The 22,493-nt window shown below is 44.5% G+C and overlaps 1 protein-coding gene across 1 annotated transcript; it reads left to right on the forward strand.

The window, feature by feature from the left end:
* Window positions 1–3,392: 3,392 nt before the first annotated feature.
* Window positions 3,393–7,041, forward strand: LOC132478682 (C-type lectin domain family 10 member A-like). Its single transcript, XM_060082008.1, has 9 exons — window positions 3,393–3,459; window positions 4,813–4,929; window positions 5,467–5,571; window positions 5,660–5,731; window positions 5,828–5,899; window positions 6,059–6,145; window positions 6,235–6,386; window positions 6,651–6,757; window positions 6,885–7,041. Exons 1-9 carry the CDS (start codon window positions 3,393–3,395, stop codon window positions 7,039–7,041), a joined length of 936 nt encoding a protein of 311 aa, XP_059937991.1.
* Window positions 7,042–22,493: the final 15,452 nt, after the last annotated feature.

Raw genomic sequence — 22,493 nt, forward strand, 5'->3', positions numbered from 1 at the left:
TTGTCAGAACAGAGAACATTAAATAAGTCAGGGATACGTTTCTTCAAGGTTTCAAAAAAGCCAGACCAGAAGGTACACAGCAAGGCAGTATGGCCTTGGCACCTGGGAAGGGAGTCTTATCATCAAAGGAGGACCAGCATTGGCATCCCAAGAAGAGGGGCATTTAATCTTTATTTTTAACATGGACATTCTTTACTTCTGGTCAGTGTACGCTTTCCTTTACTAATTAAAGCAGATGTACTGTGTGTGTGTGTGTGTGTGTGTGTGTGTGTGTTTAAGGGCCATTTATTTATTTATTTTTACTTTATTTTTGGTTGCATTGGGTCTTCGTTGCTGTGCGCAGGCTTTCTCTGGTTGTGGTGAGCGGTGGCTTCTCTTGTTGTGGAGCACAGGCTCTAGGCACGCGGGCTTCAGTAGTTGCGGCTCTCGGGCTCTACAGCGCAGGCTCAGTAGTTGTGGTGCACAGGCTTAGTTGCTCCGCAGCATGTGGTATCTTCCCGGACCAAGGCTTGAACCCTTGTCCCCTGCATTGGCAGGCAGATTCTTAACCACTGTGCCACCAGGGAAGCCCACAATGTATATTTGATAGGCCACAAACAGGCTGTTTTAGTTAGCATAAAATTCAAGTTAACTCATGAAAAAGCCAGAATGACTTCCCCATACCTCAGTATGTGAAAATTTCTTTTATCAACACCCAGTAAATACTTGTTGAATGGGTAAATGCTTGGATGAGTGAATGGAGAAACATACCATGTTCTTTGTGGGAAAGTTTCAGTAATGCAAAAATGATTATCCCCAATTAAAGTGTGAAACTAATACAGTACTGGGGTCAACACAGAGATGAGAGACCCAGACCCCGCTCCCAGGAAGGACTTGCTGCCCAGTTGTGGGGAGTGTAACTTGTGCACACAGCCACCTCCCCTGAGGTCTCACCCCTGCTGCGGTGGCAGCATCTAGTGACTGAGCAACGTCAGGTAATAAAGGCCCTAGTTCAGCCCAGTGATGAGCAGCTCTGACAGGCAGTGCAGTTGGGTTGGCTAAAGCTTTGTGGGGTCTTTGCATCTGTTTAACTTCTTCCTCTGCCCCCTCCTCTTCTTTCCCCATCCTTTCACAGATGTTGATCCCTAATAAATAGACTGCACCCCAAATTGGCTTCCAAAAACCCAACCTGTAACGAATACTAATTAAAATACCAAACACCAAATACAAGCAAAGCAAGAAAACAAAACAAAACTGGAAACAACCTAAATGTTTATCAATAGGGAAAAGCTTAGTCAATAAATTATGGCACAGATTATGAAATGATATGAAGATGAAAAATGAATAAAGGACATTTTATGAACTGATATGGTAAAATGTTCCTGATACATTGTTAAATGAATTTTAAAAAGCAAGTAGCAGAACACAATCCCATTTAATTAGAGAATAGAAACTGAAATGTATTTGCTTTCCCCTTTTAAGACACTAAGAATCCTTCTTACCGTGAAAAGATTGTGTGTGTGAATTCAGAGCAGCCCCCTTAGAGGGATTTACAGAGTTGACAGGATTAAATTGAATCCCTTTCGTGAGGACAGTGTATGTGGAGAGAGCCCAGGCTAGTGTGTCCGGCAGCACTGGGCTGGAAATCTGGCTCTTTTGCTTACCAGGTGTGAGATCTTGGGCAAGTCACACAATGGCTCCGAGCCTAAGTCCATCATCCAAAATTCCTCCCAAGGTTCTTGTGGAAATTGAATAGTTAATGCAAGTGTCTAGCACAATCCTTATCAGATTTGCGTGCTCAGTAAATTCTGTTCTTTCCCTGGCTTCTCCCCTCCCATTCCGGCCAGGAAATCCTACTCTCCACCACCCGCTTCCCTCCTTCCGAGCGGAGTGAAGAGAGCTGGTCAGAGCTAGGGGAGCATGATGGCTGAGGCCCCAGAGGAAGATCAGATGCCAGGGACCCCGGGTCAGGATTGAGCAAGAGCAGAGCAATGGGCTCCTCTGGACCCGGGTTTGCAGTGATGGAGACACCAACAATTCTGAGGTCTTCAGATGCAGGAAGTGAAAGGAGGTGTGGGGCAGACTGCACCTCTGGTTCCTTCTGGTCCAATGCTTCTCTCCCAAATGGTAAAATTGAGGAAGTCATGGGAGCTCAAAAGAAGCGGAAAAGGAGTAGACACTCCCTGCAAGAGGAAAGAGAGCTGGCCCCATATCCAGCTGCCCTGTCCACACCACGTCTGCCTGCGTTTTGATTTCAATTCCTTCTTGTTTACTGCCCCAATCAGGGAAACGGGAGATTCCCAGGTTATAGACTCCTGGTCTTTCAGACACAAAGACCAGCAGGTCTCCAGTCACTTAGGTGGCTCCTCCTTCAGTCACCTCCATCCCAACTCTCCAGGATTTAGTTTTCTCCAGCTCTGGTCACTGCTGCACAAAGAACTCAAGAATCATAGCCTCTGGACTTTTCACAGGTAACCAGGTTGGGGATGCAGGTGAGACTAAGGGGGCAGGGAGGATGTCAGAGAAAGCAGGGAGAGGGGACTGTGGGTCTTAGGTGAGACTGAATGGGAAGATATATAAGGGGGCAGCTTGGGGATTTAATGACCAAGCAGAGATTTTAGACTCTCTTCCCTTCACTGGATGCAGATTGAATTGTGGCAGCCACAACCTCAGTCACAAACTGAGACTCACACTCAACCCCTTCTCTAGCCCAGTTCCAGCCCTGTCTTCAGCCCCCACTCCAGCCAAACCCCATACCAACCCCAGTTCCTCCTTTAACCCCAATGGCATCTTCACCCCAGAGTCAGCTTGAACCTTTGTGGTTTTTTGGCCGTGCAGTGTAGCACGCGGGATCCTAGTTCCCCAACTAGGAATCAAACCTGTGCCCCCTGCAGTGGAAGCAGGGAGTCCCAACAACTGGACCACCAGGGAAGTCCCAAGTCAGCTTGAATCTTAACACCAGCCCCTACCTAAGCTTGAACCTCAACTCTCTCCTATTTCCAACTTCAGCACCAAGCTTCGGTCCAACTCCATCCATGGCTTCAACATGAGTACTGACCCCAATCCTAGCAGGAGACGCAACCTTGATTCCAGCTCCCAGTGTTAGACCCAGTCCTAGCAATACATTAGCTCCAACTTTACCTGCACTGCCAACCCCAAACTCAACCTGACCCTAGCTCAAAGCCCAATCCTGACCCCACTTCTGACCTCAGCTGCAAAGCCAAGCCCGTCCCCATTGCTAGCCTTGACCCTGGGCTGCTTCTCAACCCTCATCTCTTCCCTTATCTCCAGCCCTGCCCGCGGGTCCTACCTGGTCCCAGCCTCCATCTTTATCCCAGCTCCTTCCCCAGCCTGGCCGCTGGCCCTGCCTCTACTTCAGCTCCGACAGCCTCAGAGGCCGTGTTGGTCCAAACATGTCAGTGAAGTATGAAGACCTCCAGTACTTGGAGAGTGAGAAGAAAAGCCAGGGGGTTATAGATGGTAAGATGAATGGGGAAACGGTCTTTCCTAAAATCTCCTCTGAATATGTTTAGAAGGATTTCTGCTGTCATGTCATGTCTGCACCTCTACCATATGTACTGGTGGGGTCTCTCACTCTGAAGGGGAGGCCCCAGCCTCTGGGGACCCCAATAAAAACACGATTCAAGGTCCACAGCAGTCCTGGCTTCCTGTGCTCTGGGGAAGGGCATGAGAGTAAACCCATTTTCTTTCTCTCTCTTTTTTTTTTTAATTTTGCCACTTAAAAGATTTACTGGCTATTTATTGTAGCTATTATTATTGTGGACAATTCCAGGAATAACAAAACATAGACCCAGATGAATTACACTGAAGGAAATTGCTAATATTGTCTTTTAAAACCATTGCAGCCATAATGATCGTTGCCTCCCAGCCTGGGCATGTTAAAAGCACCTAGTGTACATTTTCCAGAATTTTATTATTCCTTGTTTTATTTCCAAAGTCTTTTTTTTTTAATTAATCTATTTATTTATTTATTTTTGGCTGCATTGGGTCTTCGTTGCTGCACACGGGCTACTCTTCGTTGTGGTGCGCAGGCTTCTCGTTGCGGTGGCTTCTCTTGTTGCGGAACACGGGCTCTAGGCACGTGGGCTTCAGTAGCTGTGGCATGTGGGCTTAGTAGTTGTGGCTCACAGGCTCTAGAGCGCAGGCTCAGTAGTTGTGGCGCACGGGCTTAGTTGCTCTGCGGCATGTGGGATCTTCCCGGAGCAGGGCTCGAACCTGTGTCCCATGCATTGGCAGCTGGATTCTTAACCACTGCACCACCAGGGAAGCCCGTATTTCCAAAGTCATGAGGAATAACTTCTTCGTAGAGTCTTTACCTTAATGGCCAACAGTAAATCTCTTCTCTCCTATAGTTATGTCCTACTTGTACTTCTGCTTATTAATCCAGAGGTCAGCAGTGTGTGTTCCTATGGGCAAGTGCAATGTGCCTCATATTAGTAAACCTATTTTCTAACTTGTTTTCACTGATGAGTGTGAGCCTTCTAAGGTAGTCGCCATCTCTCTCCTTTGGTCCTCCTGCCTGGTGCCCCAGCTCTGATGATAAGACCTTATACATCGCCATCATCCCCTGTCTGTGTGTCTTTGTGTACATGTGTCCCCAGGGGTGTGAGGAGCCCGTGTGACTGAGCACTTGTGCTGGTACATGAGGGGTCAGTGGCCTGGACGTCCCCCTGCCCACAATTCTCCTTGTCCAGCCTCCCCCCAGCATCAGCTGCAGCAGCCTCCTCCCTGCAGGTCCCCGTGGTCCTATCCTCCTCCCCGTCTCTCTCAAGTCCTGGACCCTCCTCGTCCTGACACCCTCTCCTCTTGCAGGGCTGCCTGCCCTCAAGACCTTCCTGCAGCGGCTCCTCTCCAGCACCCGCTCCTTCCTGCTCTCCCTGGGCCTCAGCCTCCTCCTGCTGGTCGGCATCTGTGTGATCGCATCCCAAAGTGAGGGGCACAGGGTGGGCAGGGAAGACAGAAATAATGGGGTGCAGTGGTGGGGGCACTGGTGGCGAGAGTGATAAATGAGGATGACTGCTGGCCCTGTCACTTATCAGTTGGGGAATGAGGTCAAATTACGGCCCCTCTCTAAGCCTTAGTTTCCTCACCTGCAATATTGTATAAAAATAGTGCCGGGCCTCCCTGGTGGCGCAGTGGTTGAGAGTCCGCCTGCCGATGCAGGGGATACGGGTTCGTGCCCCAGTCCGGGAGGATCCCATATGCCGCGGAGCGGCTGGGCCCGTGAGCCATGGCTGCTGAGCCTGCGCATCCGGAGCCTGTGCTCCGCAACGGGAGAGGGCACAACAGTGAGAGGCCCGCGTACCGCAAAAAAAAAAAAAAAAAAAAAAAAAAATAGTGCCCATCCCTTTGGGCGGGGTCACGCTGTAGGGACCCAATGACATAATGCATGTCAAGTGCCCTGCCCAGTGCTGGCACAGAGGGCCTGATAACCCTTAGCACTGATTGTCTCATCCGCCTGATCAGATTCCAAGTTTCAGAGGGACCTGGCAACCCTGAGAACAACTTTCAGCAACTTCACTTCAAACACTACAGCTGAGGTCCAGGCACTGAAATCCCAGGGTGAGCCTGGTATGGACGGGGGCTCTGGACTGTGGTGGGGTGCGGTGGGAGGGGGGGAGGAACTGACTCCTGAGCCCTGAGTCCCTGTGTTCTCCAGGTGGAAGTTTGCAGGAAATGATAACATCTCTGAAAGCTGAGGTGGAAAGTCACAAGCAGGAACTGCAAGCAGGTGAGAGACCCTTCGGGAGAGTGTGTGCAGGGGTGAGTGCCAGGCACTCAGGGTGGGGGAGAAATGGGAGCAGTCACGTGGTGCCCTCCCCTCCAGCCCGTAACTTGAATGACAAGGTGCTTTCTCTGGAGAGCAGCCTGGAGAACCAGCTGCAGGAACTCAAAGCAGGTCAGGCCCCTGCTCCCCCCAACCTGGGCATGAGGCGTGTGGGAGGGCAAGGGGGTTCCTAGGCTGGGCCCAAGGTGTGGACCTCTGGTCTCCAGGGACTCAAGGAGCAGAAGCCACACCCAGGGCACTGTCCCCACTGCCCATCCGTGTGCGTCCCAGGTTATTCCGAAATGCTCTTGCGAGTCCAACAGCTGGTCAAGAACCTGAACTCCCTGACCTGCAACATGCCTGCTCTCAAGAGCAATGGTGAGGGCTGCACGGGGTGGGCCGGCCCCAGTGTCTGCCCACGTCCCTCTGGACAGCACCTCAGACCCTCCCCTGCCCCGGCCCCTTAGGCTCGCAAAACAACTGCTGTCCTACCAATTGGCTGGAGCATGAAGGCAAATGCTACTGGTTCTCTTCCTCGGGGAAGCCCTGGCCCGAGGCTGAGAAGCACTGCCAGCTGGAGGACGCCTACCTGGTGGTCATCAACTCCAGAGAGGAACAGGTGAGGCCCCTAGAGCGCAGGTCCGAGACACGTCCCATTGAAGAGAATGGTTCTCCGCCTTGGCTACATATTGGCATCACCTGGGGAGCTTTTAACAATGACTGCCATCTGAGCCAGACCCTCAGAGGTTTAATTGGCCCCGGGCGTTGGGATAAACAACCCGAATCTCCTCGAAGGGTTTAATGAACACGTGAAGTTCAGAACTGCTAGTCCAAGGAGTTGGCAGGGTGGGGAGAAGTCACCACTGCCCTTCTGTTGTCCCAGGATTTTGTCCAGGCCCATATAGGCTCCTCCTACACCTGGATGGGCCTCAGTGATCTGGATGGAGTCTGGAAATGGGCGGATGGAACGGACTATGAGACCAACTTCAAGTGAGTGCCGCGGGTTTCTGTGCCCTTCTTCCTCGTTCAGCTCGGTCCCTCCAGGGTCTGACCCTCAGCCCTTCTCCCTGACCTGGATTCCGTGCCTCCCTAGCTGCCTGTTGTCCTCTCCCCTCAGGAACTGGAAGCCAGGCCAGCCGGACGACTGGCAAGGGCACGGGCTGGGTGGGGGCGAGGACTGTGCCCACTTCCACCCCGATGGCAAGTGGAATGACGACGCGTGCCAGAGACCCTACCACTGGATCTGCGAGGCTGGGCTGAGCAAGGGCAGCTAGGGGAGCCGACCGCCTGGCCAAGGAAATGGCAGGGCTGGGGGAGGGGGACCTTCTCCTTGTGGGAGAGGAATAAGCCCTGGGAGATTGGCGCACTGCCATTGTTTTGAGTTGGTTTTTTTTTCCCCCCTTAACTTTTAAAAGATTATCTAGAGTTCCTAAGGTATTTTTTTAAGTTCTGCTTTATTGAGGTATAATTGACGTACAAAATTGTAAGATATTTAAAGTGTACATCGTGATTTGATACATGTATGCGTTGTGAAAGGATTCCCCCATCTAGTTAATGAACATATCCATGACCTCACATATTTATCTGTTTTTTTAGGTGAGAACACTTAAGTTCTACTCTCTTAGCAAATTTCAATTATACAATACAGTGTTATCAACTATGGCCACTGTGGGTTTTTTTATTTAAAAAAATTTTATCTTATATTGGAGTATAGTTGATTAACAATGTGTTGGTTTCAGGTGTACAGCAAAGCGATTCAGTTATACATATACATGTATCTCTTCTTTTTCAAATTATTGTCCCAACTAAGTTATTACAGAGTATTGAGCAGAGTTTCCTGTGCTATACAGTAGCACCTTGTTGGTTATCTATTTTATTTTATTATTATTATTTATCTATTTTAAATACAGTAGTGTGTATACGTCAATCCCAAACTCCCAATCTATCCCTCCCCCCAACCCTTCCCTCCTGGTACCATAAGTTCGTTCTCTAAGTTTGTGAGTCTGTTTCTGTTTTGTAAATTAGTTCGTTTCTATCATTTTTTAAAGATTCTGTACATAAGCAAAATCATATGATATTTGTCTTTGTCTGACTTACTTCACTTAGTATGATAATCTCTAGGCCCATCCATATTGCTGTGAATGGCATTATTTCATTCTTTTTAATGGCTAAGTAATACCCATTGTACATATGTACTACTTCTTCTTTATCCGTTCATCTGTCAATGGACATTTAGGTTGCTTCCATGTCTTGGCTATTGTAAACAGCGCTGCAATGAACAGTGGGGTGCATGTATCCTTTTGAACAATGTTCTTCTCCAGATATATGCCCAGGTGTGGGATTGCTGGATCTTATCGTAGCTCTATTTTTAGTTTCTTTCTCTCTCTGTCTCTTTTTTTTTTTTTTTTTTTTGGCTGTGCCACGCAGCTTGTGGGATCTTAGTTCCCCCACCAGTGATCGAAGCTGGGTCCTTGGCAGTGACAGTGTGGAGTCCTAACCACTGGACCACCAGGGAATTCCCTATTTTTAGTTTTTTAAGGAACCTCCATACTGTTCTCCATAGTGGCTGTACCAGTTTACATTCCCACCAACAGTGTAGGAGGGTTCCCTTTTCTCCACACCCTCTCCAGCACTTATTGTTTATAGACTTTCTGACGATGGCCATTCTGACGGGTGTGGGGTAGTATTTCACTGTAGTTTTGATTTGCATTTCTCTAATAATTAGTGATGTTGAATATCTTTTCATGTGCCTCTTGGCCATCTGTACGTCTTCTTCAGAGAAATGTCTATTTAGGTCTTCTGCCCATTTTTTTGATTGGGTTGTTTGTTTTTTTGATATTGACCTGCATGAGCTGTTTGTAAATTTCAGAAATTAATCCCTTGTTGGTCACATGGTCACCGTGTTTTACATTAGGTTCTCAGAACTTATTCATCTTACAGCTGAAAGTTTCTACCCTTTCACCAACCTCTCCCTGTTCCCCCCAACTCCCGGCCCCTGGCAACTACCCTTCTACTTTCTATCTGTGAATACGACTTTTTTTTTTTTTTAAGAGTCTACATGTAAGTGATACCATGCAGTATTGTCTTTCTCTGTCTGGCTTATATTACTTGGTATAAATGCCCTCAAGTTCCAACCATACTGTTGCAAATGGCAGGATTTCCTTCTTTATCATGGCTGAGTAATATTCCATCATTTTATATATACATATATATAATGGATATATGGTAGAATATTATATTATTCTTTATCCATTCATTCACTGATAGACACTTAGGTTGTTTCCATATCTTGACTATTGTGAATAATGCTCCAATGAACATGGGACTGCAGATATCTCTTTGATATCCTATTTTCATTTCCTTTGGATATAAACCCAGAAGTGGAATTGCTGGATCATATGGTACTTCTATTTTTAATTTTTTTAGGAACTTCCATATTGCTTTCCATACTGGCTACACCAATTTACATTCCCACCAACAGTGCCTAAGGGTTTCTTTTTCTCTACATCCTCACCAACTTCTGTTTCTTTTTAACCTTAAAAATCAGCTTTATTGAGGTGTAATTCTTACCCAATAAAATGTACCCACTTAAAGAGTAGAGATGACTCTTGACAAATATGAATGCCTAGGTAACTACCACTCCAATCAAGATAGAACATTTTCCATCACCCCCCAAATTTCCCTTATACCCCTTTGCAGTCTAACCCACTTATTTGTCCCCAGGCAACTAATGATCTGCTTTCTTTCACAGCTAATTGGTTTTGCCTACTCTAGAATTTCTTATGAATGAAATCACACAGTATATACTCTTTTGTGAAATCTGATGTATTTCATGTCACCTGATTTTTAACAACCTTAAAATGGCAGAATGGAGAAGCTAGGTGAGGTCTTGGAAAGTCCTATGTTATTGTGAAAAGAGCATTTTCCTTTCATATAGATTTGAGTTCAGTTCTTTTTCTGTCACTTAAAAGTCAGGTAAACTTAGGGTAATAAGGAAATGTAATTCTTTCATTTCTTTGAAGATCCCAGAGTTGTTGGGAAAAGTAGATAAGATCCCATGTGTATTGGCTACCGATTGCTGTGTAACAAACCACCCCAATGCTCAGTGGCTTAAAATAACAAGCATTTATTATACCTCACAAGTCTATAGATCAGCTGGGTGGTTGTTTGGTCTGGCCAGGCATGGCTCATCTTAGCTGGACTGGTTCATGCATTTGTGGTGGGTTGGCTGGGAGCTGGCTGGTCTAGGACAGCCTCTCTGCTGTGTCTGACATTTGGCTGGCTATGGGCTGGGGTAATGGGCTCGGGTAATGGACCATGTTAGGCTAGCCTGGGCTTGTTTGCATAGTGTTTGGGCAGGGTTCCAAGAGAGTAATTTGAAGAGTTGCAGGGACTCTGGAGCCTTAGGTTTGGAACTGAGGGATCACTTCTGCTGCATCCTATTGGCCAAAGTAGATCACAAGGCACCCCAGATTCAGAGAGTTGGAAAATAGACTCCACCTTTTGATGGGAGGAACTACGAAGCCATATTGTGGAGAGAATGGGTATAGGGAGGGGTGGAAATAGCTATTTTTCTAACAATCTAGCATACCAGGGGAAGCATGTCAGTTATGGAGAAACGGCCCAAAGCTAAAGGTTCCCATTAAGAGAGGACAGGACCCATTCATTACTGTACTGGTACCAAGAAAACTGCCTGGCATACAGGAGTGTCTCAGTTAATGTTAATTAAACATAAAGAGGGTGATGTCAGAGGGAAGGTATGGGAAAAACAAAATTTAGCTCCCAGGAAGCAGCACCCTTTCACTTTACCCTGCCCACCAGCATCACATGAAAATCATCAGGATGGAGCAGAGAGAGGTCTTGATGGAAAGTGCTCTGAGGGGACCTGGAACTGATGGGTCCAGAAGACACTGCCCAATGTTCAAGAGATTCCATAAGGAGCAGCAGTACCCAGTGAGTTCTGTGGGCACAAAATACTGGAACCCAGTGTAGCCAAGGGCACAAAACATTAAAACCATGCCAATAATATTCCAAACCAATAACTTCCAGGTCATTTCCCTCATCACTTTATGCAGTCTTACTTAATTAATTCTTGTTCTGCTGGATGTTGGGTCAGCATTCAAGTCTCATGAAGTTCTCTGTGTCTAGACTAAAATAGTCCTGGAAATCGTGACTCAGTCTAATGATGGAACTGACAGTTACCTAAGCAACATCTGCTCAGAAGCCCATACTCCTGAGTGTGTCCCTTGAAATAATAGTATTTAAAAATACTTGGTACCATGCCTTTCCTGAGGCTTTCAGACTACTCTTCTTTTTTGAAGACATTTTTTTAAAGCCACATAGCTACTAACAGGGTCTTCAGGCAAGAGCAGAAGGAAACAGAAAACTTACAGATGGATAAGGTTGAATGGCTACAGTTAATTTATTATAATAACCACCAATATCATAATGGAGAATAACGTTATCTATTGAACATAATACAGAACTATTTTATGAGGATTTGATGTATGTTTCCCAAAGAGGAAGAACATTTTGTGGTCAATGAGGGCACGGACAAATCTCCAACACCTTCCAATCTGTAGAGTGTGCAATCTCTGAAACATTTATATTACAATTAACGTTTTGCCAGTACATATTAACCTAGGGATGGCTGAATTCCCTTTTGATTGAACAGCTCTTCCCATATAGCTCTTAAAATAGTGGTGAGATAGTTAAGAATATGGTGCACACCAAATGAACCTTTTTTGTTTGTTTGTTAACATCTCTCTTTCTCTAAAGGAAAAGAAAATCTTTGTAGTGATCCAGTGACCTTCTGGGGAACCCGCAAAATCGTTTAGGGTAAAAGACACCTTCAGAATTTTATTTTATTTTTACTTATTTATTTATTTTTAAAAGAATTTATGTATTTGATTATTTATTATTTATTTTTGGCTGTGTTGGGTCTTCATTGCTGTGCGCGGGGGCTACTCTTTGTTGCAGTGCGTGGGCTTCTCATTGCAGTGGCTTCTCTTGTTGCAGAGCACGGGCTCTAAGTGCACGGGCTTCAGTAGTTGTGGCACACGGGACTCAGTAGTTGTGGCTCGGGGGCTGTAGAGCGCAGGCTCAGTAGTTGTGGCGCATGGGCTTAGTTGGTCTGCAGCACGTGGGGTCTTCCAGGACCAGGGCTCGAACCCGTGTCCCCTGCATTGGCAGGCAGATTCTTAACTGCTACACCACCAGGGAAGCCCCAGAATTTTATTTTTCTGAATTTAAGGTCTAATCTTGAGAAGGCAAAATTAAAACTTATCAGATAAGTTGGGACTTCCCTGGTGGCGCAGTGGTTAAGAATCCGCCTGGCAATGCAGGAGACACGGGTTTGATCCCTGGTCTGGGAAGACCCCACATGCCACAGAGCAACTAAGCCCATGTGCCACAACTACTGAGCCTGTGCGCCACAACTACTCTGCCCACACGCCACAGCTACTGAAGCCTGCATGATCTAGGGCCCGTGTGCCACAACTATTGGGCCCACGTGCTGCAACTACTGGGCCTGCGTGCTGCAACTACTGAAGCCCGCGTGCCTAGAGCCCGTGCTCTGCAACAAGAGAAGCCACTGCAATGAGAAGCCCATGCACTACAACGAAGAGTAGTGCCCCCTGCTTGCTGCAACTAGAGAAAAGCCTGCACGCAGCAATGAAGACCCAACGCAGCCAAAAAAATAAAATAAAATAAAAATAAATAAAAGTTATCAGATAGGGCTTCCCTGGTGGCGCAGTGGTTGAGAGTCCGCCTGCTGATGCAGGGGACGCGGGTTCATGCCCCGGTCCGGGAAGATCCCACATGCCGCGGAGCGGCTAGGCCCGTGAGCCATGGCCGCTGAGCCTACGCGTCTGGAGCCTGTGCTCCGCTAAGGAAGAGGCCACAACAGTGAGAGGCCCGCGTACAGGAAAAAAAAAAAATTATCAGATAAGTTAATTACTTGATTAGGGTTGTAGCATGATTTCTGGAATAAAGAATGGTTGAGAGGGCTTCCCTGGTGGCGCAGTGGTTGAGAGTCCGCCTGCTGATGCAGGGGACATGGTTTCGTGCCCCAGTCCGGGAAGATCCCACATGCCGCGGAGCAGCTAGGCCTGTGAGCCGTGGCCGCTGAGCCTGCGCATCCAGAGCCTGCGCATCCGGAGCCTGTGCTCCGCAACGGGAGAGGCCACAACAGTGAGAGGCCCGTGTACCGCAAAAAAAAAAAAAAAAAAAAAAAAAAGAATGGTTAAGATTCTACAAGGGTGACAGTGAAATATTTAAAAAATAAAAATAGCAGAAGGTAACACAATTGTAAGAAACCTTAACACATTCAGCAGTGAGGAACTTTTGCTTGCTGGTTTGAACAAGCAAGGATGTAATAAATTCAGTATAAAGCACAAAAAGTTATTGTGATGAGATATATAATCTCTGCTCTCTCAACAGACCAAATAGATGATGATGGCTTTTACTATTTCTTGTTTAGAGCAGAACAATTTGTTATTTTAATAGAGAAAAAATAATTTTTAGCCTTGCATTAATATAATATTTGGCAGGAAAATATTCTCATACTTTAAAAAATGTTATAATAAACTCATCAAAATAAAACCGATCTTGCCAGTTTTAATACATTCCATTCTTTCTTTTTAGTGCCATTATTTATAGGTATTATATAAAGTCCAGGGAAAATAAATTTCATTTCACAAACCTTCTACAACTTTTTATCCACCCAGGTTTTACCCTTCATTATCATCTTGCACATTCTAGAACAACTAAACACTTTAGGGAAAAAACTACTCTCTTTTTTCCTTGATTAAAAAAATATCACATGATTTTTGCCTACACATTCCTATTTCTTTGCTATCATTGTTTCAGATAGTCTCCACCACTTTGATTAATTATAACTGTCAAGGTAATAAATTTCACAGACAAAGCTGGGAGGCAGGTAATTGAGAACTGTTTGTTATATACCAGGGTCTAAAAATCCAACAAGAATCATGATCACACAACTACAACTCCCTATAGCCACACGCATTCCTTTTACACTTTTTAAAGTGGCAAAATGATTGTTTTAACATAACCCAAGTCAAGAAATATGAAGAGTGTGAGATTTCCTTGAAGTGTCTGAATTTTTGTCCTTCTTGTAAGCTAATGAGCTAGTCTGCCATCACTTTATAGGTATGAGCAGAAGATCTGACACCATTCGGTCAGAGATAAAAAACTTTATTATTCACAATACAGCAAACAGCACGAGCCTCATGTTTGTTTCAGTTCCCTTGTCTTCCAAGCCCAAGGGGGTGACTCAGAGGGACACCAGTGAATGCTGCAGGTGCAGTGAGTTTGCATCACAGCAGAGGTACACATCTTTTTTTTTAATTGAACTATGGTTGATTTACAATATTGTGTTAGTTTCAGGTGTATAGCAAAGTCATTCCATTATATATATATATTTTTTCAGATTATTTTCCATTAAAGGTTGTTACAAGATATAGAATATATTTCACTGCACTATACAGTAAGTCTTTGTTGCTTATCCATTTTATGTATAGTAGTTTGTATCTCTTGATCCCATACTCCTAATTTATCCTTACCCCATTCCCTTTCCCTTTTGGCAAGCATAGATTTGTTTTCTATGTCTGTTAGTCTGTTTCTGTTTTGCATATAGATTCATTTGTATTATTTTTTAGATTCCACATATAAGTGATATCATATAATATTTGTCTTTCTCTGACACTTCACTTATAGTATGATATTCTCTAGCTCCATCCATGTTCCTGCAAATGGCAATATTTCATTCCTTTTCTATTCCATTGGGTATACACTACATCTTCTTAAGCCAATTGTCTGTTGAGGGGCACTTGGGTTGTTTCCATATCTTGGCTATTGTAAGTAATACTGCATGTATCTTTTCAAATTAGAGTTTTCGTCTTTTCCAGATATACACCTAAGAGTGGGATTGCTTGATCATATGGTAGCTGTTTTTTTAGTTTTTTAAGGAATTTTTTAAGGAGTTTTTTAAGGAATGTCCTTGCTGTTTTCCACAGTGGCTACACCAATTTACATTCCCATCAACAGTGTACAAGGGTTCCCTTTTCTCCATACCCTCTCCAACATTTGTTATTTGAAGAATTTTCAATGATAGCCATTCTGACCAGTATGAGGTAATACCTCATTGTGGTTTTGATTTGCAGTTCTCTAATAATTAGTGATGTTGAGCATCTTTTCATGTGCTTTTTGGCCATCTGTATGTCTTCTTTAGAGAAATGTCTATTTACGTCTTCTGCCCATTTTTTGATTTGGTTGTTTTTTTGATATTGAGTTGTATGAGCAGTTTGTATATTTTGGATATTAACCCCTTGTTGATCACATGATTTGCAAATATTTTCTCCCATTCTGTAAGTTGTCTTTTTGTTTTGTTGATGGTTTCCTTTGCTGTGCAAAATCTTTTAAGTTTGATTAGGTCCCATTTGTTTATTTCTGCTTTTATTTCTTCTGCCTTGGGAGACTGACCTAAGAGAATAGTGCTATGATTTATGTCTGAGAATGTTTTTCCTATGTTCTATTCTAGGAGTTTTATGGTGTCATGTCTTATATTTAGGTTTTTAAACCATTTTGAGTTTATTTTTGTATATGGTGTAGGGGAGTGTTCTAATTTCACTGATTTACATGTAGCTGTCCAGCTTTCCCAACACCACTTGTTGAAGAGACTCTCTTTTCCCCATTGTATATTCTTGTTTCCTTTGTCGTAGATTGACCGTAGGTGTGTTGGTTTATTTCTGGGCTCTCTATTCTGTTCCATTGATCGATATGTCCTTTTTTTGTGTCAGTACCATGCTATTTTGATTACTGTAGCTTTGTAGTATTGTCTGAAGTCTGGGAGGGTTATGCCTCTAGCTTTGTTCTTTTTCCTCGGGATTGCTTTGGCAATCCTGGGTCTTTTAAATTTTAGAATTATTTGTTCTAGTTCCGTGGAAAATGTCATGGGTAATTTGACAGAGATCACATTAAATCTGTAGATTGCTTTGGGTAGTATGGCCATTTTAACAATATTAATTCTTCCAATCCAAGAGCATGAGGTATCTTTCAATTTCTTTGAATCATCTTCAATTTCCTTTATCAATGTTTTATAGTTCTCAGCATGTAAGTATTTCACCTCCTTGGTCAGGTTTATTCCTAAGTATTTTTTTGAGATGCAATTTTAAATAGGATTGTCTTTTTACTTTCCCTTTCTGATATTTCACTGTTAATGTAAAGAAATGCAACAGATTTCTGTGTGTTAATTTTGTATCCTGCTACCTTGCTGATTTTGTTTATCAGTTCTAGTAGTTTGTGTGTGGAGTTTTTATGGTTTTCAATATATAGTATCATGTCATCTGCATATAATGACAATTTTAACTCTTCCCTTCCAATTTGGATATGTTTTATTTCTTTTTCTTGTCTGATTGCTGTGGCTAGGACTTCCAATGCTATGTTGAATAGAAGTGGTGAGAGACATCCCTGTCTTGTTCCAGATTTTAGTGGGAAGGTTTTCAGTGTTTCATCATTGAGTATTATGTTGGCCATGGGTTTGTCATAAATAGCTTTTATTATGTTGAGATATACAGAATCATTTCTTAATGTGGCTGTAACACAGCCACTGTCCATTTTCAGCTTGTGCCCATGTTCTCAACTGATCCATACATAAACCAAGCTTGGGCTTTTTCTCCCCCTTCAAATGAAAACCAGGGAAGAGAACTGATGCAAATGTGGTGGGTGAGAGGGGAAAGGGGTGTTACTTGCTCATGTAGCTCACTTGGGCCCTTTGATCTGGTCCTGCTTAGGCTTGATTCAATTTCCATCTGCTGTATAAGTCTGACCTTATGACTTGGTAGGTCTGACAAAACCCAGTTCATAATGAGAAGTTTCAGATACATGGTCACATTGTATCCTATGGTTAAACATTCCATCTCTTCCAGGGTCCAGTAACATGTCAAAAGCTATTTCTCAAAGTGCATCTAATTCTCTGCTGCAGATATCATGGTTTTATTCCAGAATCTCAGAGGCTTGTGTTGTGATTCTTCTACTGGAGCTTTCCGTAAGCTCCATTCTGCATCTAACACCTCCAAAACTTAGTCTTTGGGTCATATGGCACAAACAGCAAGGTTGGTTGCATTGCAGAGTTAACCTGCTGTAGTGCCTGTTCCTGCACTGGATCCCATTCAAAACTGGCAGCCTTCTGCGTCACCTGGTATATGGACCAGAGCAGTATTTCTAGATGTGGAATGTGCTGCCTTCAGAAACCAAAGAAGCCCACCGGGCACTGTGCTTTCTTCTTTGTGATGGTGGTGGGGAATGCAAACAGCAATAATTTATCTTTTACTTGGGAGGGATATCCTAGAAATCCCCTAACCACAAGAACCCTGAAGCAATTATACTCCAACAAAGATGTTAAAAAAAAAAAACTGTAACAGCTTTATTGAAGTGGCTTATCCCTGAATTTTTATAGAGTTTATCTCCCTACATCCTGTAGAGTGTATGTGCCCTACCAAGGCCTCCAGTGTACTAGCTACCTCTTGCTCTTTCTGTCCAATCATCATGATGTCATCAATGTAACGGATCAGTGTGACATCTGTGGGATGTCCAGATATCCAGATCTTTCAGTACTAGATTAAGATAGAGGATGAGAGAGTTAAATAGCCCTGAGGCAGAACTGTAGGTGAATATTGTCTGTCCCATGTGAATATGAACTTTAAAAAAATTTTAAATTTGGGCTTCCCTGGTGGCACAGTGGTTGGGAGTCTGCCTGCTGATGCAGGGGACACGGGTTCGTGCCCCGGTCCAGGAGGATTCCACGTGCCGTGGAGTGGCTGGGCCCGTGAGCCACGGCCGCTGGGCCTGTGCGTCCGGAGCCTGTGCTCCGCAGCGGGAGAGGTCGCAGCAGTGAGAGGCCCGCGTACAGCAAAAAAAAAAAAAAAAAAAATGTAAATTTTATACTGGAGTATAGTTGATTAACAATGTCATGTTAGTTTCAAGTGTACAGCAGAGTGGTTCAGTTATACATATACATGTATCTATTCTTTTTCAAAGTCTTTTCCCATTTAGGTTATTACAGAGTATTGAGCAGAATTTCCTGTGCTATACGGTAGGTCCTTGTTGGTTATCTATTTATCTATTTATTTATTATTTTTAAAAATCTATTTATTTATTTTTAAATTTATTTATGGCTGCATTGGGTCCTCGTTGCTGCATGTGGGCTTTCTTTAGTTGTGGCGAGAGGGGGCTACTCTTTGTTGTGGTGCACAGGCTTCTCATTGCGGTGGCTTCTCTTGTTGCGAAGCAGGGGCTCTAGGTGTGTGGGCCTCAGTAGTTGTGGCACACAGGCTCAGTAGTTGTGGCTCGTGGGCTATAGAGTGCAGGCTCAGTAGCTATGGTACATGGGCTTAGTTGCTCCGTAGCATGTGGGATCTTCCCAGACCAGAGATGAAGCCTGTGTCCCCTGCATTGGCAGGCGGATTCTTTGGTTATCTATTTTAAATATAGCAGTGTGTACACATCAGTCCCAAACTCCCAATCTGTCCCTCTCCCACACCCTTCCCCCAGGTAACCATAAGTTCGTTCTCTAAGTCTGTGAGTCTGTTTTGTAAATAAGTTCGTTTGTATCATTTTTTTAAGATTCTGCATATAAGCGATATCACATGATATTTGTCTTTCTCTGACTTACTTCACTTAGTATGATAATCTCCAGGTCCATCTATGTTGCTGAAAATGGTATTATTTCATTCTTTTTAATGGCTGAGTAATATTATGAACTATTTTTTTGATCTCTTTTCTAATTGGAATGGAAAAGAATTCATTAGTCAAGTCAATAGCCATATACCATGAACCTGAGAGCTTACAAATATGCTTTGACAATAATGTGCACCCAGCACAGCAGCTGAAATGATAGCTTGGTTAAGTCTGCTTCACACTGTGCGAGAAAGAACCAAGTGCAAGCCATTGGTAATACCAAGATGTTAGACCAGAGCAATACCACATCCCTGGAGAAATTCAGAATATTAAAAGATTTGGGGGCTTCCCTGGTGGCGCAGTGGTTGAGAGTCCGCCTGCCGATGCAGGGGACACGGGTTCGTGCCCCGGTCCGGGAGGATCCCACATGCCGCAGAGTGGCTAGGCCCATGAGCCATGGCCACTGAGCCTGCACGTCCGGAGCCTGTGCTCCACAGCAGGAGAGGCCACAACAGTGAGAGGCCCACGTACCGCAAAAAAAAAAAAAAAAAAAAAAAGACTTGGGAACCACAAAAGACCCCGAATAGCCAAAGCAATCTTGAAAAAGAAGAACAAAGCTGGAGGCATCACACTTCCTGATTTCAAACTATATTACAAAGCTATGGAATCAAAACAGAGGGTATTGGCATAAAAACAGACACAGAGATCAATGGAACAGAGAGCCCAGAAATAAACCCACACATATATAGTCAATTAATTTATGACAGAGAAGCCAGTAATATACAGTGGGGAAAGGACAGCTCCTTCAATATATGATGTGGGGAAAACTGAACAGCCACATGCAAAAGAATGAAACTGGACCACTATCTTACACCGTACACAAAAATTAATTCAATATGGATTAAAGACTTGAATGTAAGACCTGAAACCATAAAACTCCTAGAAAAAAACATAGGGAGTAATGTCATTGACATTGGTCTTAGCAATGTTTTTGTGGATCTGACTCCAAAGTCCAGGTAAACAAAAGCAAAAATAAATAAATGGGGCTACAACAAACTAAACAGCTTCTGCACAGTGAAGGAAACCATCAAAATGAGAAGGCAACCTACTGAATGGAGAGAAGATATTGGCAAATTCTATTTTCTATGAGGGATTAATATCCAAAATATATGAAGAACTCATACAACTAAATAGAAACAACAACAACAAACAATACAATTTAAATATGAGCAGAGGATCTGAATAGACATTTTCCCAAAGGAGACATACAAATGGCCAACAGGTACATAAAAATGTGTTCAACATCACTAGTAATCAGGGAAATGCAAATCAAAACCACAATGAGATATTGCCTTACACCTATTAGAATGGCTATTATCTAAAAGACAAGAAATAGCAAGTGTTGGTGAGGACGTGGAGAAAAGGGAAACCTTATGCTCTGTTGATGGGAATGTAAATTAGTGCAGTCACTATGGAAAAGAGTATGGAGCTTCCTCAAAAAATTAAAAGTAGAACTACCATAAGATCCAGCAATTCTACTTTTAGGTATTTATCTAGCAGAAACAAAATCACTATATTGAAGAAATTTCCACACCTCAATGTTCATTGCAACATTATTTACAATAGCCAAGGCATGAAAACAACCTAAGTTTCCATTGATAGATGAATGGATAAAGAAGATCTATCTGTCTGTCTATCTATCTATCTATCTATCTATAATAGAATATTATTCAGCCATGAGAAAGAAAGAAATCCTGCATTTTGTGGTAACAGATGGGCCTTGAGGGCATTAGGCTACTTGAAATAAATCAGAGAAAACAAATACAGTCTTACCTCACATATATGTGGAATCTGAAAAAACCTGAACTCATAGATACAGAGAACAGATTGATGGTTGCTGGGGGTGGGGTGGGGTGGTCTGACACAATCTCCATCACAGATTTGATGCTCAGTAAAAATTTGCTACTGTCCCCTGCTCCTCCCATCCTGTTCCAGTCAGGAAATCCTATTCTCCATCACCCTCTCTCCTCCTTCCCCCCATGGTCTTGAATCCTTGGTTGACTTTTTTTTTTTTTTTTTCCGGTACGCAGGCCTCTCACTGTTGTGGCCTCTCCCGTTGCGGAGCACAGGCTCCGGACGCGCAGGCTCAGCGGCCATGGCTCACGGGCCCAGCCGCTCCGCGGCATGTGGGATCTTCCCAGACCGGGGCATGAACCCGTGTGCCCTGCATCGGCAGGCAGACTCTCAACCACTGCACCACCAGGGAAGCCCCCTTGGTTGACTTCTACTTCTGAGTGCAGGGAAGCCTAGAGCTGGGCAAGCTTGATGAAGCTGGGTCAGGGGTTCAGATTCTAGCAGGCCAGGTCTGAATTGGGCAAGAGAAGAGAAATGGGTTCCTCTAGACCAGAGTCCATGATATCTGGAGACATCAGCAGTTCTGGGGAATTTAGAGGCAGGAAGTGAAATAAGATGAGGCAGAGGAGAAACGATAAACTGCACCCCTGGCTCCTTCCTGTCCTGCTCCCCCTCCCAAATGAGGAAGTCAGGGAGCTGGAAAGAAGGGGAAAGGAGAGGAAACGCTCCCTGAGAAAAGGGTGCCAGGTGGGGTTCATCCCCCACTGCTACCTAAATAAACCCTTTGCCTGTATTCCAACCTGTTTCTCATTTATGGTCCACAGTCAGGAGCTAGGGGATCTCAGGGTACAGAATGCTGGGCCCTTCACACACAGTCAGGAAGGATTCAGTCACTCATGTGGAATCTCTCCACTTTATGGCCCTTCATTCAGAATTTCCAGACCCTGGTACTTGGGCTGCCTGAGGAAACCAGGAATCACATTCTCCAACTTTCAGGTAACAGGACTGAGGAGGCAGGGAGAGTAGGAGGGAAGATGGGGGAGGGTGACTTTGTGGTTTTCGTGGAAATAAATGGGAGTTTGGATCACAGATTGAATTATTAATTGGAGGAGATTGAGACTCTGTCTCTCCACTGACCTCAGGATTGGGTTAGACACATCTTCAAGATAGGTTCCCCTGTCCTCTGTAGAATAAAGAATCCTTCCGAGTTATAAGTCCCTCTGTAACTCTGGGTTTCCTGCTTTGGGCTGTCAGTCACTTGCAGTTACTAGTTCAAATGTCTGTCCAGCCTCAAGGATGGAGTCCTAGGAGGGAGAGCCACACCTGCCCCTTCCCTGACATAGTCTCAGCTCCTGGGATGGGGTGGAGGGTGGAGGAAGGAGCTTTCCCAAGGAGCAGACACAGTATTTCACAGTCACAGGAATCAGACATCTGAAATGGAATTTTACTTAGTTCTGTATAACCGATCCTGGCATTGCTCTGGAGCACACGTTATCACTAATGGCAGAAAATCACCTTGTCAATTCGGAAGAATCTACTCACTTCTGGATTTTCTGTCCTTTTCAGGCTCAGGTCAATTCTGGATCCTCTCCCTTCCCTCTTCTCCCCCTATTCGTCCTGGGGATGATCATTCTTTTTTTCTTTTTTTATAAATTTATTTATTTATTTATTTTTGGCTGTGTTGGGTCTTCATCGCTGCGTGCGGGCTTTCTCTAGTTGCGGCGAGCAGGGGCTGCTCTTCATTGTGGTGCGTGGGCTTCTCATGGCAGTGGCTTCTCTTGTTGCGGGGCACGGGCTCTAGGTGCACAGCCTTCAGTAGTTGTGGCCACTCGGGCTCAGTAGTTGTGGCTTGCGGGCTCTAGAGCAAACGCTCAGTAGTTGTGGCGCACGGGCTTGGTTGCTCCGCGGCATGTGGGATGTTTCTGGACCAGGGATCGAACCCATGTCCCCTGCTTTGGCAGGCTGATTCTCAACCAGTGAGCCACCAGGGAAGTCCCGGGATGATCATTCTTGATGGAGCAGGGCGTCACATTTTCCTCACAGGTGCCATTTCTACTTCCTGTCAGTGGGCCTATTGGTGTGAGGGCTTCTCCCTGAGGTCTTTTGCCAGCCCTTTATCTGAGAAGCAAAGCACAGATCTTCTCTGCTCTGTTGAACCCAACCCACTGTACAT

The sequence above is a fragment of the Mesoplodon densirostris genome, chromosome 18, assembly GCF_025265405.1.
Source record: "Mesoplodon densirostris isolate mMesDen1 chromosome 18, mMesDen1 primary haplotype, whole genome shotgun sequence".
NCBI lineage: Eukaryota > Metazoa > Chordata > Mammalia > Artiodactyla > Ziphiidae > Mesoplodon > Mesoplodon densirostris.